Source organism: Equus przewalskii, unplaced genomic scaffold (assembly GCF_037783145.1).
Source record: "Equus przewalskii isolate Varuska unplaced genomic scaffold, EquPr2 ChrUn-12, whole genome shotgun sequence".
NCBI lineage: Eukaryota > Metazoa > Chordata > Mammalia > Perissodactyla > Equidae > Equus > Equus przewalskii.
The window spans coordinates 1,591,898-1,617,533 of NW_027228749.1; the positions used below are offsets into that span (position 1 = coordinate 1,591,898).

General features: G+C 40.4%; 1 protein-coding gene across 1 annotated transcript; it reads left to right on the forward strand.

The window, feature by feature from the left end:
• The first annotated feature begins 8,447 nt into the window (after positions 1 to 8,447).
• Positions 8,448 to 25,319, forward strand: PRKAB2 (protein kinase AMP-activated non-catalytic subunit beta 2). Its single transcript, XM_008509324.2, has 8 exons — positions 8,448 to 8,699; positions 8,964 to 9,144; positions 12,879 to 13,045; positions 13,879 to 13,972; positions 14,204 to 14,324; positions 17,801 to 17,934; positions 18,410 to 18,478; positions 20,577 to 25,319. The coding sequence occupies exons 2-8, from the start codon at positions 8,989 to 8,991 to the stop codon at positions 20,652 to 20,654; spliced, it is 819 nt and encodes a 272-aa protein (XP_008507546.1). The 5' UTR covers positions 8,448 to 8,699; positions 8,964 to 8,988; the 3' UTR covers positions 20,655 to 25,319.
• The last annotated feature ends 317 nt before the right edge of the window (positions 25,320 to 25,636 follow it).

The window sequence follows — 25,636 nt, forward strand, 5'->3', positions numbered from 1 at the left end:
CAGCTGGCTAGTACCTATTTCGCCCTCAAGATTCACTTCATCTGTTATCTTCCAGGAATCTGTTCCTGATCCCCAGTATGAAATATGTGACTTTCTTTTGTGCTTTCATTGCACCTGGTATACTGCTTAATTATATTTGGTGAATATCTTTGTCACTCTATATAATATCAATTGGTTCTCTCACCTGTTTCCTCCTCAAACTAGTAAATTTCTTGGAGGAAGATACTTTGTAATTAATCTATATGTTCCTAGTGCTGCCTAAAACATAGTAAGACCTCAGTAAATTAATGATCAATTGAATGAATCAATTCAACATGGGAGGTAAGAATATGAATGAGTTTTTAAAGGACTAAATAAAATAATGAATATACCTTAATAAAAATAAATAATAGTGAATAATACTTTTATAAAAAGTGATTAAGGAGTGCTTAACATTTTGAAATGTCTGTGGGGCAAGCATGTTATTCTAGAATAAATTCTGGAATACATCATCGATCTGAGTCAGTATGTCATCTCTAATGTTCTGTTTGGTTTGAAACAAAAATGATATGTCCTGTCTATAGTTTATTTCCTCAATCAAACACAAGATTTAAAAAGTCAGTATCTTAACACAGGAAAGAAGGTCAGGTAAATGTCTGCCTTGATCCTCACTGCTGCTTTGATCCTCATTGCTGTTTCTCCCTGCTTTCTCAAATTTCCCGTCTTCTTTGAAGCACCCACTACCTCTCCTGTTTGAAGTTATTTACAGACCTCCTGTTTACTCTTCATTCAGTGAAGGTTTTAGCACCAGGCTCTCTGCCTCTCTCTCTATATAAATAACTACTTCTATAGTTGATTTTAACATCTATGTAGATAATACTTTCACCAATCCAACTTATTAGTTAGAATTAGGTTCAGCTGCATGCAGTAGAAAAACCCACAGTAACAATGGCTTAAACAAAACTGAAGTTTATTTCCCTGTCATATTAAAAAATCCAGAGGAAGATAGTCCTGAGATGGTATAATAGCTTCTCTTTCTGCCCCACTATCAGAATGTGGCTTCTACCTCACAGTCCAAGATGGCTGCTGGAGCTCTAGCTGTTATATGGACATTTTACACAGAAGGAAAGAGAAATGTAGAAGAAAGGCACACCCCTTTTCTTTTAAGGAGACTTACTAGAAGTTCCGTATAATACTTCCATTTAGATCTCATTAGAAGAACTTAGTCACAGACATCTAGCTATCAGGGAGGCTAAGAAATGTGTCTTTATACAGAGAGGCAATGTGGCCAGGTAAAAATCAAGGTTCTGTTATTAAGGAGGAAGGGAGAATGACTATGAGTATTGAGGTAGACCTCTAACACTCTCTGCCACCTTTGTTCAATGACCTTCTCACTCCAGTGATTTAATGATCTACGTCACCTTATCTACCTACACCCATGGTCATATCTAAGACATTGTCATTACCGATAACTCCACCACCACCAAAAATCTCAACTTCAAGCATCCCACTCTCCAAAACCATCTCATCTTTTCAGCTCATTCATTCCAACTCCAACAGTTCTTTGGCTCCACTGGGCATTCCGTCAACCTGCTCTGTCTTTGCTTCCTAGAACACCTGGTTTAAAATCCATGGTCTAACGTTATAATCACACCCTACTACGCATTCTCAACTTCTTTGCCCCACCCCCCACACTTGCTTGGCTAAACTTCACCTTTGGTTATATGCCTGCACTAAAACAGCTAATATGGCAAGAGAAAAATACCACTATGCTGACTTAACATCTTAAATTCATGATGACTAAACCTAAGCGGGCCGTCAGTGCTACCTGCCAATCTCACTTCATTTTGTAAGTCTATAATTTTGGAGAAAGACATTTTCAGTGAATGTTTGGTTATAAGTGTCACTATAGACACTTATGTGTCTACACGTTGGGTTTGGGGTCATACCTATTTGGAGTTCTAGTGGTTTCCTTGGAGATTTCAAGGTTGTGAGCAACTCCAGAGCAGGGGCTGCTCAGCAAGGGCCCAGCAAGTACCAGGTCTGCCATTAAGGTTTGTTAAAATAAATGGACTATACATATCATTTCAGGAAATACTGGTTAAATATTTAAGCTAAGCCTCATTTATAAAATGAGATATGATCATCTGTTCGTCCTACCCTCACAGCGTGGTTTTGAGGATAACATGATACAAGTCATATCCAAATCCTTTGGAATCTGAAAGACAGAATTATGATAATACGTGGGGAAAATTCTGGACCCTTGCATTTTGTCCCTGTTCCTTTGGGTGGGCAGAATGTAAGAACTTCACTACTACTTCTCAGCCTGTATAAAAACTATTAAAAAAAATAAAAAATAAGAAACCACAAAAGATCCTGAATAGCCGAAGAAATCTTGAGAAAAAAGAACAAAGCTGGAAGAATTACACTTCCTCATTTCAAACTATATTACAAAGTTATAGTAATCAAAGCAGTATGGTACACAGTCGTAGCCAGAGCAATTAGTCAGGAAAAAGAAATAAAAGGCATCCAAATTGAAAAGGAAGAAGTAAAACTATCACTATTTGTGGATGATATGGTTTTATATAGAGGAAACCCTAAAGACTCCAGCAAAAAACTGTTAGCACTAAAAATGAATTCAATATACAAAAATCTGTTGTGTTTTTATATACCAACAACAAACTATCAGAAAGAGAAATTAAGAAAACAATCCCGTTTACAGCTGCATCAAAAAGAATAAAATAACTAGGAATAAACTTAACCAAGGAGGTGAAAGACTTGTACACTGAAAACTATAAGACACTGATGAAAGAAATTGAAGAATAATAAATAAATGGAACAATAACAAATAAATGGAAAGATATTCCATGCTCATGAATTGGAAAAATTAATATTGTTAAAATGTCTATATTACCCAAAGCAATCTACAGATTCAATGCAATCTCTCTCAAAATTCCATTGGTATTTTTCACAGAAATATAACAAACAATCCTAAAATTTGTATGGAATCACAAAAGACCCTGAATAGCCAAAGCAATCTTGAGAAAAAAGAATAAAGCTGGAGGCATCACATTCCCTGATTTCAAACCACATTACAAAGCTACAGTAACCAAATATTATGGTACTGACATAAAAACAGACATACAGATCAATGGAACAGAATAGAGCCCAGAAATAAACCCATACATATGTGATCAATTAATTTACGACAAAGGAGGCAGGAATATATAATGGGTAAAGGACAGTCTCTTCAATAAATTGTGTTGAGAAAACTGAACAGCCACATGCAAAAGAATGAAACAGGACCACTATCTTATACCATACATAGAAATTTCTTCAAAATGTATTAAAGACTTGAACGTAAGACCTGAAACCATAAAACTCCTAGAAGAAAATATAGGCAGTAAGCTCCTTGACAGTGGTCTTGGTGATGCTTTTTTGGACCTGACTTCAAAGGTAAGGGCAACAAAAGCAAAAATAAACAAATGGGACTACATCAAGCTAAAAAGCTTCTGCACAGCAAATGAAACAATCAACAAAATGAAAAGCCAACCTACTGAATGGGAGAAAATATGTGCAAATTGTATATCTGATAAGGAGTTAACATCCACAATATATAAAGAACTCATGGAACTCAATACCAAAAAAACAAACAATCTGATTTTAAATGGGTGGGGCATCTGAATAGGCATTTTTCCAAAGAAGACATACAGATGGCCAAGAGACACATGAAAAGATGCTCAACATCACTATTCATTAGGGAAATACAAGTCAAAACCACAAAGAGATATCACCTCAAGCCCATCAGAATGGCTATTATCAAAAAGACAAGTATTCGTGAGGATGCAGTGAAAAGGGAACCCCTTGTCACTCTTGGTAGGAATACAAATTGTAAGTCACTATGGAAAACAGTATGGAGATTCCTCAAAAAACTAAAAATAGAATTATCATATGGTCCAGCAACCTCACTTCTGGGTATTTATCCAAAGGAAATGAAATCAGGATCTTGAAGAGATTTCTGCACTCTCATATTTATTGCAGCATTATTCACAATATCCAAGAGATGAAAACAACCTTAGTGTCTGTCTACGGATGGATGGATAAAGAAGATATGGTATATATACACAATCAAATATTATTCAGCCACGAGAAAGAAGAAAATCCTGCCATTTGAGACATCATGGATGGATCTTGAGGGCATTACGCTAAGTGAAATAAGTCAGACAAAGAAAGACAAATACTGTATGCTATCACTTATATGTGGAATCTAAAAAAAAGTAGAACTCAGAGAAACAGCATTGAATGGTGTTTGCTGGGGGTTGGGAGGTGGGGGAAATGGGGAAATGTTGGTCAAAGGGTATAAACTTTCAGTTATAAGATGAATAAGTTCTGAGGATCTAATGTACAGCACGGTGACTACAGTTAATAATACTGTATTATATACTATATTTGCTAAGAGAGTAAATCTTAAGCATTTTCATCATACACACACAAAAAGGTAACTATATGAAATAATGTGTTATTAATTTGATTGTAGCAATCATTTCACAATGTTTATGTATATCAAATCATCACATTGTACACTTTAAATATATATAATTTTATTTTCAATTGTACCTCAATAAAGGTAGAAAAAATTAAAAATTAAATCAATGGTATTTGTTTTTAAAAAGTTTCTGCAATGATTGAGTAGTCTTTTTTGTCTATAAACTTGCATCTTTCCTCTTGCTAAAGTTGATTTTTAAAATAGTATTAAATAGCTTTAATTTTTTTATTGACATATAATTTTCATGCAATAAAACTTACCCTTTTCAGTATACAGTTCTGTAAGTTTTGACAGACACATAACACCACTACAATGAAGGTATAGAATTGTTCCATGACCCCTCCAGCATTCCTTCCTGTCCCTTTGTAGTCAACCCCTCCTCCCACCCTCAACACCTGGAAAGCACTCATCTGTTTTCTGACCCTAAGTCTTGATTTTTTGAGAATGTCATGTAAATACAGTCCAGCTTTTTTCACTTCCCATAATGCATTTGAGATTCATCCATACTATTGAGTGTATCAAGAGTTTAATCCTTTTTATTGCTTAGTATTTAATTTATGGCTATATTTTATTTATTGATTCGCCAGGGGAAGGACATTTGTGTTGTGTGCATTTTGGGGTGAATAGGAATAAAGCCACATATGTTCTGTACAAATAAACACTTGTGTACAGGTTTTTGTGTGAACTTGTCTTTATTTCACTTGAATAAATACCTAGGAGCGGAATTACTAACCTGCATGTTAAGTGCATGTTTAACTTCATAAAAAAGATCTGATTGTTTTTTGAAATGGAAAACACCAAGATGAGATGCCATACCCATCCCTGATGGCAAATGGGGATGGAATCTGGGGAGTGGAGATGGGAATGTAAACCTCCAGATGCCCAATCTAACCTGTCATCCGGTTCTGTAAAATCAATATACTCTTTCCCCATTCCCATATCCTTACGTCTCAGAGGAAGTAGGATACATTTAGCAGTGTGCACAGAAGCTAACTGTTCTGTGAGGCTCTGGTGCTCTCTGTTGTTTTCCTCTATCAGGCAGAATGGCTGATCTGAGGAAGCCAGTGGCAATGACGTCTGAGATAACGCTAACATCAAGAGAACTCCCAACAATTACTGTGGCTATTACCTCTTTCTTTTCTTTCTCTCTGGAAGGAAAGATGGAACATTGGGGCAACAGCAATGAAACTATAGGGAGAAATTATACTGGTATTGGTTAAGAGATCTTGTCTGTCTACCTAGTCATTCCTGAATCTAAGAAAAAAAAATTAAAAAACTTGGGACTACGGAGAAGCAATTAATGCTTCCTACAATGTCAGATTACTTTTATCCTGTGTCTAAAACATGCAATATGCAATTTTATTGTTAACTGCTGACTGACTTACAAATACTATTGGAGCAGAACAGTGTCATGGATAATCCCGCAAAGCAGATTATCCAAAAACCCATTTGATTTATCTCTACAAAAAGTTTCTCTTCTTAATGTTCTCCATTGGTTAATACAATACTTGGTTTGCCTCTCCTATGCTGATTTGACTACTGTAAGGACATACATATCAGGGACATATTATTTGGCATGGAGAAACCATCCTCGGGATGGAATGTTGAACAGCACACAGGTGAAGGCATAATATATTATTCCTTCAGGGGCCTTGCTTCAGAGTCCTATGGAAAAGATAAAAGGAACTGGGGGTGCAGGGAGTTGAGAGGAGGGGTAATCAAATAGCAGGTAACCAGACAGTTAAGATTTTGGAGGGATGACCAAAAGGTTGCAGTAAAAACGTACAGTAGTCTCCTTATCCGTAGGGCATACGTTCCAAGACCCCCAGTGGATGCCTGAAACCAGAGACAGTACCGAACTCTATATATACTATGTTTTGTCCTATATATACTTACCTATAATAAAACTTAATTTATAAATTAGGCACAGCAAGAGATGAACAACTAATAATAAAATAGAAAAATTATAATAATATACTGTAATGAAAGTTACCATAGATTTTAGCAACCTCAGCATATGATTTTTTTAATTTCCTTTGTAAGTTGAGAACTTTCACCTTTTCACTTAAAGGAAGCACTTTACGACTTCAGTCTGGCATATCTGAATTGCCAGCATCGCTACTCTCCCACTTTGGGGCCATTATAAGCAAAATAAGGTTCCCTGAACACAAGCACTGTGATATCCTGACAGTCCATCTCATAAGCAAGAGGGCCACTAAGTGACTAACAGGTAGCGTATACAGCGTGCATAAGCTGGACAAAAGGATGATTCACATCCCAGGTGAGAGGGAGCCAGACAGCAGAGGATTTCACCATGCTACTCAGAATGATGCAATTTAAAACTTATGCAGTATTATTTGCGGAACTTTCCATTTAATATTTTTGGACCATGGTTGACCTGGGCAACTGAAACCGTGGAAAGCGAAACCACGCATAAGGGGTGACTACTGTACCTTTTTTCTGCACACTATCTTTGGTTAGGAGCCAGAGAATAACTGAGTTTATTAGGGGCAGAGGAAAGACAAAAGAAGGAACAGTGGATTTGTTGAACTTAAGTGGATGGATTTTTAATTTAATGTAAAATGAACTTTTCAACAAATACAGTGGCCCATTCAGAAAGGGTGGCCTTGCGTGATGTGAGTTTCCCCATCACTGGTGTGTTTAAGGCTAAGTGGCATAGCTTGTTAGAAATGTAGTAAACAGTATTCATGTACCCCTCATTCAGCAAACGTTTATTTTATTTTATTTTATTTTATTAATGTTATGATAGATTACAACCTTGTGAGATTTCAGTTGTACATTTTTGTTAGTCATGTTGTGGGTACACCACTTCCCCCTTTGTGCCCTCCCCCCACCCCCCCTTTTCCCTGGTAACCACCGATCAGATCTCCTTATCAATATACTAACTTCCACCTATGAGTGGAGTCATATAGAGTTCGTCTTTCTCTGACTGGCTTATTTCGCTTAACATAATATCAGCAAACGTTTATTAAAAGCTTCCTCTGTACAAGGTGCGTGCACAATATGAAGAGGAATCAAATCTAGATCTGTTCTCTGCCAGTTGTCAAAGCAGTTCCTTACACTTCGATGTGTACACACATTCCTCTGGGGATCTTGTTAAAATGCAGACTATGATTCTGCAGAATGGGGTCTCAGATTCTGCATTTCTAAAAAGCTCCCAGGTCAAGCCAACGCTGCCGGTTTGTGTAACACATGTTGAGCGACAAAGGTTTCTAGTAGGAAATGAGACATGCATATAATTATGTCTATTACAAAGTAAGAATTATTAATTACCATAGAACTTCCATTAATTATCCGTAAAAAACTGGATCTGTCCCAACGCGAGGACTGTCTTTGCCCTTTTCTGCATTTAGCGTTCCTTCTGATGGTTTTGTTGTTGCTCTCTTTCTTTAATTTTATTTCTTTTGGGATTGCTCATTGCATATGCTGTTTCTTAGTCTGGAAGAGCTTTCTCCGTCTTCTCCTTAGACTAATATTTTACTAATTTGTCAAGATTTATCTCTTAATTACTCCTTCTTCCCTGCCCCACGGCACTTAGTTTTAACCCCGAGCAATTACCACGACTTCCCTCTGCCTTCAGATGGAGGTCTGTTTTCTTATTCCCGAAAGGAACCCACCTGGCCCGGTAGGGCATCCCAAAGATGCTGAACAGAAAAGCTTCAGGGGAACCTGAGGCCAGGCGAGGGTGCCAAGAAGAAGCAGCGCCGCTCCTCCGGGTACGGAGCACCCGAGTCGGGGGGGCGGATGTGTGGGGGCAGCCCCAGAGTCATTCCGAGGCAGCGAAGGCCCAGCAGCTCAACGCACCAGCGATTCCCGGCGCAGCCTCGCCACCCGCGTCAGCCGGCCCTGAGCTCCGCTTAGCGCCGGGCTGGCGCCCCCGCCTGGCGCTGGAGGCTGCGCGCGGCCGCCCACCATCGAGGCGGCGGCGGCTAGAGAGGTCGGAGGGCCCCGGGCGGCGCGGCGGCGCGGCGGCGCGGCCGCAGGGTACGGGCACGGGGCGGGGCTCGCGCCAGCTGTCTTGTAGCCATTTTAGGAGGAAACGCGGATCGCTAGCTTGGGGCGCGTCTTCAACTTCAATAACTTTATTGGTGGCCGTATCCTCAGAACAGCCATTGCGCCAGTGGCCAGGGGAGGAGGGAGCGCATTGCCGGACGTGAGTGGGAGTGGGGGCGCCCGTGGGTAGGGAACGCGGGGATGCAGGGGAGTTCCCGAAAGCAGGTTTCTTGAGCAGCGGGCAGCGAGGGAGTCGGGGGGCTCCGGGGGCTCCTGGAGGCCGAGGGAGGGAGGGGACCCCGGGGCATGGCTGCCCTGGGGCGGGGATTCCCTTGCCCGAGTCCCCAGGCGCAGGGGCGGGGCCGGGGGCGCCCCTGACGCTGCCTCTGGGGTGTTCCCCGCTCCGTGCTGTTCCCCACGGCAGGGGGCCCCCGACTCGAGCTGCAGCCATGGGAAATACCACCAGCGACAGGGTGGCCGGGGAGCGCCATGGTGCCAAGTCTGCACGCGCCGAGGGCGCCGGCGGCCATGCCCCAGGCAAGGAGCACAAGATCATGGTGGGGAGCACCGATGACCCCAGCGTCTTCAGCCTGCCGGACTCCAAGGTGAGCGTCCCCACGCCCTCAGTTGGTGGCGATGCTGTAGCAGCCTGGGTGTCAGGGCTCTTGATTCTTAGGAGACTGACCTGGGTTACGGTTTTTTGAATTAAAGGGATTTGGGGGGAACTAGATGTTAGATGGTAATTCCTCTTGCGATGCTGCCTTAAAATAGGACAGAAGCAGAGTTCTTGTTTTCCGAGTAGCCTGTTGGCTATATTTTTAGGATGAGGACAGTGGATACCCCTCTCTCGAATCCTTGGGTCTCCTAACAGGCCCAGGTGCCCTCTTCTAGAGTACTGATAAATTTATAGGTTGTCAGCCCACGTGGAAAATTTCAGAGGCTAGGTTGTCTGAGTTGCTAACCGTAGATGTCAGTTTCTCTTGATTTACCCGGAGGTGGTTAAATGAATTCTTTTTTCCTGACAACTTCTGTGTATCAGTATCATTTTTGCCCCTCTGAGAGCTCAGCACTTCTGATCCTCTTTCCCTTTTGCAGTGAGCAACGACTTGCTTATTTGAATGCATTCTCCTAGTCTTGGGGATCAACAAAGGACATAATTTGCCTGGCTGCTCAGTTTTCATCCCATACTTTATAGTTGTGGTGGCTGAGGTTGTGCGTCTTTCACACCCAGCTGCTCTGCAAGTGGGAGAGCAAATGATTCTAGAATTTCTCCACTTCCCGGTAGTACTTAATAATGTTACATGGCTGAAAACAGACAACCCACAGCTGCCCTGAAGACCGTGCTCTCAATTCGAAAGACTTTCATGAAAGCACAACTTGTGTTCACCCGGAAGAAAGGATAGATGGAGCTGCCAGCAATGTGATCACCGTGGGGATGTTTCTAGTCACTTTTAGAGCCGTCAGCATTAAATACAACTTCAGGTAGTCCAACTGGGATGAAGTAGAAAAATGGAGAGATTGAGGAGATTGGGGTGTGTTTCATGTTTCTCATCACTTCATCCCTTCCCGCCTAACTGGGGTTGTAGGGACTAAGTAAATAGACAGTGATTTGCCTCCTAAATAGCACATGATTTTGGATTCTGTTTATTTTCTTGGGTCCCAGTTGAGAACATAATCACAGAAAGAGAAGTGAGGGTGATTGAAAGGACCATTCCTTGGTGTTTCTTCTCTATTCCTTTCTTCCTTCTCCCACTTCAGGACTTCTTCCTCCTCATTTGGGCTGTCTCCCCAGCCATCTGAATTTACTTCTTCAAAGCTTTCTCAAGGTGGTCTACCTCATTGTTTTTTTACTCTTTTCCTTCTTTGATGACTCGGGCTTAAAGCATATTGTGTTTGTCAAACTGTGACTGCAGTAATGTGTCCTAAATAAAAGCCAGGTTGCTCTATCCGAAATGGAACCTATTTTGGATCATTCTTTCCCCTACGTCAGTCTTGTCATTTGTGAAATAAGAAAATTGGTTCAGATAATTCCTAAGGTCTCTTCCAAACCTAAAATTTTGTAGTTCTCCATCAGCTCTCTTCACTTCTTCCCTCAATGTTTTACTTAAACATTTTCAAACTCTAGTTCTAAGTGTTTTGCCCCTTTTCCTGATGATTTTGCTGACTCTTTAATTTGGAGTAAGTAGTCCTGCATGTCAGCTGCACTCATGCCTGCCTCAGAAATGTCATGTCATATGTGGAAGGGCTTTCTTCCAAAGCTAGGCATATTAATAGTTTGTAGCTTTCCACTTCTAGACTGAAAATACTAAAGCACAGGAGTGACTGATAGAAACAGTGGCACTGGGGCCTCTGTTGCTTCGAGTGCCAGCCTTTCTCAGTGGACTCAGTCCGTGATTCTCAATCCTAATTGCACATTAGAATTACCTGAGATTTCTTTAAACACTTTATGGAAAATTTGAAACATTTTCCCTGTTTCAAGGTAGAGAGAAAGTGTAATGAACTTTTAAGCTATTAGTTTAAACAATGATCAAATTGTGAAAGAATTTATATCATCTATACCCCAACCCACTCTTCCTCCACCAGTTATTTTGAAGCAAATTCTAGACATCAAATAATTATTTTATCTATAAATATTTTAGGATATGTCCCTGAAGATGAGCCTTTTTTGTTTGTTTTAAAATAATCATAGGATTATTTATCTGGGGAGCTTTTTAAAATAGATTCCCAAGCCCAATATCTGAATCAGAATCTGCAGGTTATTCTCAGGCATATGTAAAAATTTCTGTAATTCTAATGCAGCCAGTCAAGCAAGAGTGCAGTGCTTTAAGAATATGGAGAGCAAGCTTTTCTCTTAAGCCACTTCCTTACATAATGTGAAAGTCCCTTCAATTCTCTTTCTCCATTTACTTCAGATTATGCTGCTCCTGGTGTCTCATAGTGTAGTTTTTTTTTTGTTTTTTTTTTAAAGATTTTATTTTTTCCTTTTTCTCCCCAAAGCCCCCCGGTACGTAGTTGTATATTCTTCGTTGTGGGTCCTTCTAGTTGTGGCATGTGGGACGCCGCCTCAGCGTGGTTTGATGAGCAGTGCCATGTCCGTGCCCAGGATTCGAACCAACGAAACACTGGGTCGCGTGCAGCAGAGCGCGCGGACTTAACCACTCGGCCACGGGGCCAGCCCCTCTCATAGTGTAGTTTTGAGGACTGTCAAGGGACCATATGGAAGGTAGACTACCTCAGACATTTTGAAAATAAAGCCCAAATGAATAAGCCAGCCCCTTTTTTTTTTAACCTTTATTGTTTTATTTGCTAATATTTTGACTTGATACTGTACAGTCTTATTTACCAGAGTCATTTAAGCCAATCTAAAGTGAGGATCAGCAAACTTTTTCTAGAATGGGCCAGATAGTAAATATTTTAGGCTTTGCAGACCATACAGTCTTTGTCACAATTACTCAGTTCTGCCCCGTAGCATGAAAGCAGCTGTAGGCAATAAGTAAAAGAATGACTGTGGCTTTTTTTCCAATAAAACTTTATTTATAAAAGCATGTGGCTCACTGGCCCTAGTTTATCAACGCCTGTTGTAAAGAATGGTAATGCAAAGAAACTAAATAAGGAGTCTTTTTTTTTTCAGAATCCTGTAGACCTCATTTGATATTGGAACTGCTTTTGCTAAGGGAAGCTGTGTTTTTGAGCTGGTGCTCGTTGAAGCTCCAGAATTTTCATCCCTACTCCTGAAATAATTAGTATAAACCTGGCATAGGTGAGCAAGCAAGATGTTATAACCACTTCTCAAAATTTAAGAAACCAAGGATCTGATTTTTATATTTTTAATGTCGTTTTGTAACCTATTAGCTAAAATGGAGTTTATGAATTACACATTTCCGTATCTCTAACTTCCATTACAACTGATAATTGAGAGCTGTTGGTGTTTGGATATAAAAAAATATATGGCTAACGTAATTATTTTTTATAGAACCATACTTTGCTTTCATAATTTTTGTCTTAAGAGGCACTCAGAAGCATATCCTAATTGCCTGCCTGTGAGTTAATCTAGTAAACTTTTTTTTTTTAAGGGAGATCCTAAGGCTCCGGAAGGGTGAGTGATGTATGCAGACTTGGAAATTAGGCTGTGATTTGGGCAGCCCTTGAGCAAAAGCCATTTGACCATTTTGGTGCTAGATGAGTTCTTTTTCTATAGTTCAAAGCCTGATTTAGCTGCTAATCTCAGGGCTTGTTGATCCTTAGCAGAAACCTAGCACCTCTCTCTGCCCTAGGGAGGAGAGTGACCTTTTAAGAATTCCTGGGTCACAATTTAGGGATGACCTAATCCTTCTTACAGCTCCCTGGGGACAAAGAGTTTGTATCATGGCAGCAGGATTTGGAGGACTCCGTAAAGCCCACACAGCAGGCCCGGCCCACTGTTATCCGCTGGTCTGAAGGAGGCAAGGAGGTCTTCATCTCTGGGTCCTTCAACAATTGGAGCACCAAGATTCCACTGATTAAGAGGTGAAGACAAGTGTCTTGGTTGAGTCTACAGGGTCGAGGAATAGAGACCTGGTTTCCGTTTTCAGGAGAGACATGGTTGGACTATTTTTTCCACTTGCTAAGGATTCTTGCTAGAACATTTTCTGTGGCCAGTAACTATATCTGTGACATTTTTTTTTAACCTCATAGTGAGTCAGAGATGTTTTACCACTTAGAATATCATTGCCTCAGAGGGACTTATAATAATAGCAGCTTTGTGGGTACATTCTTTAGGACTGTGTTAATACAAGTCCTTTCTATGATTATGGGAAGTCTGTACCTGGCTGAGTCCAGTTGCTCTGACTTCTGCGCTAACACAAAACACATTGCGAAGTTCTAGGTAGTAATGTCATTTGTTGCTGGCAGAGCAATAATGAATTATTTAACTGGTTATCAGAATGGCCCTTTGTATGTAGGTAATTTCCCAGAATATGCTTACCAAAATATGGAAAGGGTACCTTAAGGCACTTCTATATCTTGAACCTATCTGCTGTCTGATTTACACTTGTGAGGGATCTGTTCTGCTGAAGCAAAGTAGTTGTACTAAGGTGAACCATTTTGGGGGATTAACATCTTTATTATTCTTTTCTAGATATTAGTTAAGAACTAAAGTTATTGAGAGGGGCTGGCAAATACATGCTCAAGGTGATATAGAAACGCAGAATGGGTTTAGAAATGAGTTTTTACTCCAGAGGGTACAGTTGCTTAGGAGTGTGGGAGATCATGGCATGATACTGTGATTGCCTCATGGTTTTTACATTTACATTGTCTTCTGGTAGGAACTTGGCCTGTTTAACTTTCTGTTTTTTCTGTAGCCATAATGACTTTGTTGCCATCCTGGACCTCCCTGAGGGAGAGCACCAGTACAAGTTCTTTGTGGATGGACAGTGGGTTCATGATCCATCAGAGGTAAGGCTTTGATCTCCAAGGGTATCCATTGACTTAACAGTCTCCTTTTAGCTGTTATTCCCCTTGGTATCACACGTCATTGCTGTTATTATTGCCCCTACACTGGAGGGTTTCTGTCTTGATAAAAGGTGGAGATGCCGAGTATGATCATTTTTAAAAAAAGAGGAGAGTTGGATGGAAGACATGGATTTGAAATGGGGATTCATGATTTTTTTCCATTCGCTGTTTCAGCCTGTGGTTACCAGTCAGCTTGGCACGATTAACAATTTGATCCATGTCAAGAAATCTGATTTTGAGGTGTTTGATGCTTTAAAGCTAGATTCGATGGAAAGCTCAGAGACATCTTGTCGAGGTAATTTTGTAGTGTTTGCTCTTTCTTGATGTGTTTTTCTTATAATGTGTGTACCTTCCCAAGAGTGGTATATTTGTTTGTTTTTTCATTTTCTCCTCAGGAATCTTCTGAATCATATATATATATATATGTTTCTCCTATAAATACTTAGGGCATCTTCTCTGAGACAAAAACCATCTCAGTCAAGTATATTTGATTTCAGACTTTTTAACCAGGATCGACAGTAAGATATTTGTTTTACATTGTAACCCAATACACACACACCCCTCCGCCCCGTAACAGACGTCTCAGGCACAATGTCTGCCTTTATTGCATGTGATGTACTCTGTTTTCTATTTTATGCTTTCGTTTATAAGCTGCTAATAGCCTATGGCCTATAGTTTAAAGAGCTATTTCTCGTAATATTTCAAGTTTTTCATTGACCTTTGGCGATATCACCCAGCAGAGGCTGCTTGTGTCTGGTTTGCCTTGTGTAGCTGCCTCAGCTTAATCCTGCCACTTTGATAGCTCAGTTGGCATTCTGCAGTTTTATAGGGCCCTACAAGTGTGGCAGTGTTCAGGGGAAAAAACCCCACAATTGTTTTGTGTGTATGTTAAAAGAAGTTTTGTAAGTTTTTGGTAAAAAACATATTCCATGGTAGAAGAAAAGATCTGTATCCTTTTGTTTCTCCCAGTATCATTTTTTCCAAGGCCTTCATCCCTACTTCCATTCACTACAGTACCGGAAGAGTGATTTGCTGACCGCACTCACAGTTACCATTTGGTTACTTTACAGTAGAGGTTATGACTGTCTGAAGAACTGTGCACTACGTTCCTCGTGAGCACACTTACCCCCATGTGGGTTCAAAGCCTGCCTCTGCTACTAACTAGCTTTGCCATGAAGGACAAGTCCTTCAACCTTTTTGTTTCCTAGTTCTGTTATCAGTAAAAGCAGAGGCTTAGACTCTCACAGATTCTAAGTGGGGGATACCTTAAGTGGGGCATATTAGAATCTCAGGGCCAAGGGTGGCTTATGCAGTTTCTAAAAGAGTAATCAATAGTATAATAATTGTCTGTTTAGGAAAATTGTAAGAATATCGTTTTCCTTATATAAGCTCAGACAGTAAAGGTGGACATTCTTCTTGACTGGTGGGGCAGTGATTAAAAACGGTTTAAAAATACTGAATTAGGGGCTGGCCCTGTGGCCAAATGGTCAAGTTCATGTGCTCCACTTTGGCAGCCTGGGGTTTGCCAGTTTGGATCCTGGGCGTCGACCTACACACCACTCATCAAGCCATGCTGTGGTGGCATCCCACGCAGAACTAGAATGACCTACAACTAGGATATACAGCTATGTACTGGGGCTTTGGGGAGGAAAAAAAAAAAAAGGAAGGTGGTTGGCAAGAGATGTTAGCTCAGGGCCAAGTTTCCTCACCAAAAAAAAAAAAATAATAATAACAATACTGAGTTAAATGAGGAGGCCACTTGTGACTCTAAATTTTTGCATAATATTCTGGCAAAGCAACCAGTGAAGAATAGATATATAGTTAGAGAAAGACTAGCTTACTTTTGATAGTTCTCTCTTCCCTCTTTTACCCATTTTCCTGATCCACTGAGGTAAAGCTCAGAATATGTTTTGTTAGGAATCTGCAGATAATGGGTTTTCTGCATTTAATAACCATCTTGCCATGTATATGACTTTGGGCAAATCATTTCACCAATTTGTTTTTTTTCCTGATGAAAAGAAAAATAAAACCTGTTCTTTGTACCTCCTAAGGGTGTTTTGTGGATCACGTGATGAAATAACTGAGAGTTCTTTGAGAAGTTTCAAGTTCTGTATACATTTTTTTTTTTTTTTTTTTTTTTTGATGAGGAAGACTGGTCCTGAGCTAAGATCTCTTGCCAATCTCCCTCTTTTTTGCTTGAGGAAGATTGTCACTGAGCTAACATCTGTAGCAGTCTTCCTTCATTTTTTGCATGTGGGATGCTGCCACAGCATGGCTTGATGAGTGGTGCATAGGTTTGCACCCAGGATCCAAACCTGTGAACCCTGGGCTGCTGAAGCATGCGAACTTAACCAGTGTGACAACAGGCCGGCTCCTAGTTCTATATATTTTTGAGATATTGTTTAATGGAACAGTATTTACTGTTTTCTTTTGCCTCACATATGTTTAACTGAAATCTGAGTTCTTATATTAAACTGATTATTAAAATCTTTTTACCAGAGACTATCAAAAACATTATTAAAAATTTTTAAGCAAAAAATTATAGTTCTTTTCATTTCTGTATATTTCCTTCTCTTCTTGTCTGCAAACGTTTTTTTCCGTTTTTTTGGATATATCACAAACCATGAAATTCATCCTTGTAAAGTATACAATTCAGTAATTTTTAGTATATTTACAGAGTTGTGCAACCATCACAACTATCTAATTTCAGAGTATTTTTGTCACCCCGAAAAGAAACCCCATATCCATTAGTAGTCACTTCCCATTCACTCCTCTCTTCTGCCCCTGGCAACCACAGATCTTCTTTGTGCCTCTGTGGATTTGCCTATTTGGGACATTTTATATAAATGGGATCATATATTATATGGTCTTTTGTGTCTGGCTTCTTTCACTTAGCGTAATGGTTCAGGGTCCATCCATGTTGTAATGTATATCAGTACTTAATTCCTTTTTATGGCTGAATAAAATTCTATTGTATGGATATTCCATTTTATTTATCTGTCCATTAGTTGATGGCCATTTGGATTGTTTCCACTTTTTGTCTATTAAAAATAATGGTGATATGGATATTTATGTTCAAGTTTTATGTGGGCATATGTTTTCATTTCTCTTGGATATATAGCCAAGAGTGTAATTGCTGGGTCACATGATAACTTTATGTTGAACTTTGGAGGAACTGCCAAACTGTTCTCCAAAGTGGCTGCATCATTTTACATTCCCACCAGCAATGGGAACATGTATATGTCCGTCCTTGGCTAAAGTGTCATCATGCAGCACATGGCTGTAGTCTTAGAGTTTTATAACCTTGTTGTCTGTTGCTTGGGTGGAAAAAGAAGAAATCTAATCTTTTCATATTGTTGACAGTTTATAAGGCATTGTCACATCCATTGTCTCATTTGATTCCTATAAAAATGTGGTGAAATAGGGCAGAGATTATTTTTGTTTTATGAATGAGGAAACCAGCTGTAGTGGAGGGGTTTGTCCCAGGTCATAGAGCTGATAAGTCGAGTAGCTCTGCCTTGAACCTGCATCTTTCACCCCATCTCCTCCTCTGTCCTGCACATCATGCTGCCATGTTGAGGAACTTGGTGGTCTATGTTGAAGGTAACGCAGACTTTCTTTGTTTGCCTTACAGTTGTAGACCCAACAGGTCACAAATTTATGATCCATAACTTCTACCATATTTAATATTAGATGCCATGTATTCCAGTTTTTTCATGCATTTTTACTAGTTCTCCAACTTTTCCTTATATTTGGATAAATGTCTTCCAGACCTTTCCAGCTCACCCCCAGGGCCTTATGGTCAAGAAATGTATGTGTTTCGATCTGAGGAGAGATTCAAATCCCCACCTATCCTGCCTCCTCACCTTCTCCAAGTTATTCTTAACAAGGACACTAATATTTCTGTGAGTATCCTGAGAGTGTCAGTGGAGCATCTGGGGGTCACTAGGACCATATAAGCCAAAGCTTAGTAATCCTAGAGTTTGGAATTGTTAAAAGATGTGTTGAGAGTGTAAGTCATATACATCTCAATAGCATTACAGATTCCTTTTTCCAGGGCTGAGTTGTGACTTTCCCAGGTACTGATAGCAGAATTCATAGTTGTCTTCTGGTCCTAATAAATCAGGCTCAGGCCTGTGGATTGCAAGATGAAGATCAATAGATGCTGAGGCTTAGGGTTTCAGCCCTGGATTCAGAATTTTCCTAAATCTCTATAGTGAGAATGTATTATTGGTATATACTAAGGTGAGTGTATTATTTAAGAGAAATATAGATTCTAGTATAGAGTTTCTCAACAGTCCCAAAGACCTCAGAGGAAGAGTAAACTGTCTGGTTTCAGACCGCATTTAACCCCATTAGTGATTTTTTCTTCTCTCTCAGTGTGACCCAGCCCTGCTCCCCGAGCCCAATCACGTCATGCTGAACCATCTCTATGCGCTGTCCATTAAGGTAAGTGGTAGGCCTGGTGCTTCACAGAGCTCCCCGAAAGGGGAAGGCAGAGGTGACATATGTTCTCCCATGGTTTACTTACTCTGCTACTTCACTGAAGCTGAAGCAGCAATAATGGTCAAATGCTAGGAGAAGAACTTTCTTTTTTTAACCAGTGGGTGGGTGGGTTTTTTGCTTGTTTTAAATCTTCGTCTCTATGTCTGTGTTCAGGCTGGGTGAATTGCCCTGCGATTGAATGGACATTTCTGCTTGCTGGTTTCTTTCTGGGTGCCTGTAATCTTTGTTCCACCTACTTAAATTTGAGTTCAAAGCACTAGAATTTCATCTGCAGAAAAAGCAAGTTTAGCTTCCAGTTCAAAGAATGCTTCAGTGTGATAAGAAGGCTTCCACTTTTTTAGAGGTTGGACGTGAGCTGTTTTCAAGTGCCTCAGTCACATATACCCAAGTGGTTGCATCTCTCCTATACACTAGGTAAAGTAGAAATGTGACCAGATTTGCCCTGTCACCTCCAGTTCTTAGAGTCCTTCTTGGTTTCTCGGCTGTTTTATTAGAGTCTGGGTTGAAAATATCCATTCAGTCTTGTCATGTGTTTGTGGTTTGGCTGTTGAAGTAAAGTTTTATATAACTCTGTAGTTAGCAAACTAGGCTGGTCATTATGAGAGTCACCTGGGGAAGTTTGTAAAAAATACAGATTCAAAAGTTCTATCCGCAGGGATGCCAAGTAATTGCATCTAGGATAAGCCCCAGTAATTTTTTTCAAGCTGCTTATGTTTCTTAGATGTGCAGCTAGATTAGGGAAATCACTGATACAGCTTTAACAGATTATGTGGTCCTTTTAAAATATATATTATTGAATTTAATTTTTATAATAACTTTGTGTGAGGTAAGTATTATTTTTAACTCCTGTTTTATAGATACAGAAACTAACGTGCAGAGGTCAAATTGCCAGTAAGTACCAGAGAGAGGACTGAGATCCAGTTCACCTGTCCTCGTTCCATGTTCTTTCCTAGAGATCATTGTGCCAGGTCTTTCCAAGGAGATCTTTCTCTCACCTGCTCCTCATTTCTACCAAACGCTTCCTGGAGTTGAATTTTTTACCTGCTTTCTATCACATTTTGGCTGTAGTCAGCGTATTCTGGTCACAGAATGTTAACCTGAGAAACATTCATTGTGGATGATACAGTATAGGGGAAAACAAGAAGATGCACTGGTTTCTCAATTGCATTTGCTTGGGATCTTTGAGATCTGGGTGAATTTTGACTCCTGCAACTGCTCCTTGGCTACCAATTGATGTCCACAGGCCTCCTGTCTCCTCTTGTGGTACGCCCATGGTCTGTAACACAGCCTGGGAAATAGTCCCTCTTAATTTTCCTACTGGTTTTGACCCAGGTCAAGGTCTTGGTTATTGTGGTTCAGCTTCACCTTGACCCATTCTTGGTTCTCTCGGATTGTTTAGGCTGTTGAGAATTGACCCATTGGATTGAGTGTCTTTCCAAGGAGGATTTTGAGGTCCGCTTTGTTTAAGGATGGGGGGATGCCTGAGTTTCCCCTTGATCAGAGAGGACTTTTTAAGTTCATCTCTGGTATTAAATGGAAATTAGACTTGCTTCAGGGTTTGGAAATGGTTTTTCAAAAGGATCACTGCCCTTTCTTCTCATTGTATTTAAGGCTTCCATCTAGAAATGGATGCCAGGATATTTCTTTTCTTTTCTGTGCTAGTTTTAAGTCCAATATTTGAATTCAAAGTGGGGAAGGGAGTGAGGTAGGAGACTAATATTTCTTCAGCATCTACTATGTATCAGGTGTTGTGCCAGATATTCTCATGTAATCGTCAGAGCCACCTTAATGGCTGGTGTTATCCTTTGTAATGATGAGAAAAAAGACTCAGAGACATTAAGTAGATTACTCAAGCCCACAAATAGAGTAAGAGTAGGAGTCAGAATTGGACCTTAAGTTTATTTGACTCCAAAACCAACTTCTTTCTGTAATATCAAACTCTCTCTGTTAAAAGTGAGTGACTATGAAGGATTAATGGCTGGGAAGAGCTGCCTACCACCTGAACTAGTGAATTAGCTGCATATGTTTCTTTCCCTTGCAGGACAGTGTGATGGTCCTTAGCGCAACCCATCGCTACAAGAAGAAGTATGTCACTACTCTGCTCTACAAGCCCATCTGAAGGGATCCCTTCCTGCCTCCCAGGATTCAGGAGAAGCATCTCCCTTGAGTTTCTGGACTGGACCAGTCTTACCTGATACTGGAAAGCTGATTTGTTTGAGGCTGATATGTGTGTTTCAGAGCCTCGGAGTAGGATGCTCTGCTTTTGCATTTGATTGCAGATGAGAGCCTTATGAGTTCGTGGAATTTATTTTAAGAAAAAAAATATATATATACACACACATATGAGAGGAAGGTTAATGGAAGCCTCCTAGCTAGATGTATTCTCTCTGCCTGTGGGGACACACCAAGACGTGTTTGAGGGAGCTGCAGGAAGGACCATTACAGGAAGCTTTTTTCCTAAAATGAGTGAAGAGCAAACTCTCCGGATCCTTGTTGAGTGGAGATTCTATCACTGTTACCTTGGCCCTCTAAGGGATGGACTTGTGCCAGACCGCTGCCCCTCTTACAGCTGCCTCCTTGCAGGGCAGCTTTTCTTGCATGGGTTCTCTATATTCCCGGAGTATGTGGCACAATCTGTGTTTTTTATATGATATCAGATGCCCCACAAGAACCCTTTTTCCCCTCATTTCACATTCTTGCTTTGATAACCTCCTTCAGATCCTATACCCGACCCTTCCCTAACAGAAAACTCATTGGGAAAGTGACCCCTTTCAAAGGCTTTGAGAGACCTGACTCACCTCAGAGATGAGGGCTGCCAGAAAGTCTCCTGTTTAGCCCAGCACAGGCCCAGGCCACTTGGTCACTGCTTGTTTTAACTTCTACTAAAGAGTGTATGGTCCGGCATTATAAGCAAGGCAGGATGCAGAAGTCTGCTATCTTGTTGGAGTTTGGTGCCACAGCTTAGGCTGTATTGGCACATTCCATAGGTTTGCCCACCTGGCCTGGCCCTGCTTCCATGTTTTCTTTTGCAGAGCAGACAGCTTTGAAGGTGGGAGTGGAGCCAGGGAAAACTTTCATGTCTTTTGAACTTGGAAGATTTTTATGTGCCAACATTTTTCTTTAATTAAAAAATGCCTTTTCGTTGGTCTTAAGAGACCGCATAGGAGAACTTAAGGGTCTTGATAAATGGTCCCCAAGATTTTCTCTAGTCTAGTTCTCTACGATCTTAGATTAATGTGGCCAACCCTGTATACATCATTACACTAAGCACTGTTCTAGATATGGATTCATTCAGGCTCATTTGATGCATCTAAAAGGTTCTCTCAACTTAAGGATTTGTTAGGCCAAGAAGCCAGAAGGTACCGTTGGTGTTGCCAGCAATGAACAGTATTGCTTCCCTGCGCTGTGTGCTAACGGGATCTTTTTGTTCTTCTGCCTCTTTTTTACAAAAGTGTTTGATGGTGAAGTGGGGTCAGTGATTTCCATTTTTGGAATGAAAAGTAGCTATTCAATCCACTCTTGGGGTTCAGAGATGAAAACGTTTTTTTCCAAGTATCTGTGGCTCTTCCATTACAGATAAATGCAAGTCAAACATTCAAAACTGGAGGACTTTTGGACTGGAGCAATCTCAAACTTGATGCTTGAGAGACTCCTTGGCTGCTAAGATGAGCCCAGCCACACTGAAAGGGCACCCACAGGTTAGTTTAGGTACCTCCTGTCTTTCCCATGCGAAGCTGATGACACAATTGTCTTTGGGTATGTAGACCGCTTAGATCCCACGTGTGGGCTAATAGGGCATGGGGTTGTTGTTACGATGGGAATGAAACTGCTAAGTGCTTTGGTGGTTAATCGCTGAGAATACATAACTGCTTTAGCCACTCAAGGCCACCTTCTGCAGCAAAAGGCTATTGTGGAGAACCTTTTATGGTCCCAACCACTTTTTGAATGGTGTGCCATTTTAAAAATCCAGGCCAAATCCTGTTATAACCAACTCTTAGGATTGACATTGTCTTCAGTTATACTAGAATTTTGTTTTTTCCAATACTCATGAAATAACTGGGCTAGTAAGGAGGATTCAAAATTTTGGTTGTTACATGGGGGATTTTGTTACTCCTGATTCTTGACAACAGTATGGAAATCTAATTGTCCATGTGTTCATGTATTAAAATTTTGACTCTACACAGGTGTGTCAATAGTGGGGCAGGAGAAGAGATTCCTGCCATTTCTCTCAAAGCCAGAGACTCTGGCTCCAGTGACAGTAGGTTTTGGTGCTGGTGACCTTCAGATGTTTCTAATGTGGAAATGTGCAGAGAGTGTCAGTTCCCCAAGTTCTGAGGTACTCCCTCAGCTAGATGTCAAATGGGAGCCTACCAGCTGGTATGGGGCAGGTAAGAGTAACTGGATGATGACTCATTCACACTGTCCCTTCTCTATCCTGATAATACTTCCCATGGCCCTGAGAAGCCCTGTCACACTCTGTCTCCAAGATACTGTTCTATAAGGTAGAGAGGGAGGGAGGAAGGCTCAAATTACGACTCACTCATTCTTTTGTATTGGTTAAAGGGATAGTTTATTTATTGGTTAAAGGGATAGCAGAAGAGAGTTTGGCAGATTTTGACAATGAATAAAGGTGAAACATTTATTTTACCTTTTTTTTTCCCCCATAGGAGTTTCACAGAGTCAAAGTTAAGAGAGTATGAAAATAGTCAGGAGGGCTGACCCTTAAAGAACTGCATCATGGTTTTGGGGTTGTGGGAAAAAGAAAAGAGTGGCTGAGCTGAGGAGTGGTACCAGGAAAATAAAGGGTTAAGTAACTCAGAACTAAAAATATCCTTTTTAAAAAAAGAATTGGAACTTCTTGTATAAAACATCTTCTCTTTGTCTCTTGTTCCTATTCTCTTCCCTTCTATATTCTGCTTTAACTTCATTTGTCAGGCAGACTTCACGCAGGGCTCAAGTCAAACATTACCTAAAACAAATGTTAGTCCTCTTGGTGGTATGGAGACCTTCCACATCATGGTTATTAGCTTGCTTTACACTTACAGGTGGATGGGATGTAATCACTTTAGGCAACACCTCTGAAAGTCGTACCTGGCCTCAATAGTGTTGCCGTTTTGTTGTTGTTGAGGAAGCTTTGCCCTGAGCTAACATCTGTTGCCAATCTTCCTCTTTTTGCATGAGGAAGATTTGCCCTGAGCTAACGTCTGTGCCAGTCTTTGTCTACCTTTGTATGTAGGTTGCCGCCACAGCATGGCTGTTGAGTGGTATAGGTCAATACCCAGGGTTCCGAACCCATGAGCCCAGGCCGCTGAAGCAGAGCATGCTGAACTTAACCACTATGCCGTGGGGCTGGCCCCAGTGTTGGCTTTTTCTAACAATGTTTATATGGTAGAGAAACTCTGTAAAAGAAGAATCCAAGAGAAGTTTCTGAGAGGATCGTACAAACCCAGGCCCCCTCACTTCCCTCTGATTATTTCTAGTCTCTTATAGACCTAATGGATCTGAGATAAAAAACCTTTGGAAAGTGTCAGTACTCCGTGTATGCTGCTAAAATAAAGTTAAGTTTGGAAAGAAGTGTTACTTCCAAACTGGGCTTATATTAATTTGGGGTATAAATGAAGGAGACATACTAAAGGGGAAATAGGGCTTTTAAAATTTTCACCTCAACTAAAAATGATATGCAATAGTGTATGTTTCAAATACATTCTATTCTCAGATTTCTGAAGCCTCATGTTCTAGTGATTTGGGGCATGGGCTTAAGAGCAGATACAGTTTGTTCCTACATTATTCTGACTCATCCTTCAAGTCAAGTTCTTGTTGTCTTCTACCAGGGGATGCTGACTCCAGTTACCCGTGGGATAGAGGACCTGGGAGGGGTAGGGGTTAGGGTCTTTTAAAACTCTGGATCTAGGCATTTGTCTTTCTTTAAGTGTCAATCACAATTGGAGGTCAAAGGGCTGTGATTTCTGCAATGAACCCAAACTTTTGGAGTAAAAAAGGCCAAATCATTTAAAAATTTTTAAAAAAGAAGAAAAAACTCAAGAGTGTTACTTATGACATCCACTTCTCAGCAATGGAATCCCTCTAGGATTCAAATTTGGGCTTTGTCTTGGTTTGCTTTTCTCAGTTGTGCTTTGAAGTGATTGTTTTGTTAAAAAATTAAATTTACTAGTTTCAACATTAGTTGGAGTTGAATTAATTGTGTGTAGCACAGAGCTTTTGTAGTAAGATTGATGTGAAATACGAAATGCTCTGTGGATTCTGTAGTCAAGTTAAATGGTCGAGGGATACCTACCATAAGTGTTAGATTACGTATTGGTTATCTTACTTCTTTTCTCTTCCCATCCACAGAACACTTAGCCAGGGTGTGGTTTTCGAGCAGCCAAAGCTCACTGAGGTTGATTAGTCCTAATATCCACACTGGGCCCCATGTATGAAACTTGTTTAAATTTTTGGTAAATGGGAGGATGTTGGTTGGTATTACACTGAAGCATTTTGAATGAGTGCAGCTCTGTCATAAAGGAGAAGACTCTAATTTGAAGGAAATGAAATATGTGAGAGTCCTCCTTTAAATGGTGCTTTTTGTAACCTTTAGTGCTGAGGTATCGAGCTGCTATTCAACATTTCGTTTTACAAGAGTAGCATACAAAAATGGATTTTAAAGCTTTTCTCCAAGTGTAATCTCTCACTGGACTCTGAGGTGTCTGAAAACTATGTGATATAACACATACAGAAATGTGAGGTTTTTTCCGTAAAACTGTTGAATAAAAGTATTATACAGCAATAATGTTTGAGTTCATCAATTATTGGTTATATTATCAAGATCTGTCTGCCTCGGTAGTTGCAGGACCTAAAGAATGTAAATTGCCACACAGACACATTTCACTAAAGAGAGAAGTCATAGGTGTAGGGGACATGTAACGTCATCCTTCTGTCTGCTACTTTTCCTCTTTGTTCAGTCAATGCCAGCATTAACTAGAGGAAGGCAAACTCAAGTGATTTGATTTTCAGTGCTTTCTGTAAACTGCACACTTAGCTGTCATCCTGTGCTGGATTAGCTGAGATCCTAGATTAATGGTTTTCGTTCCTGGCTGCACATCC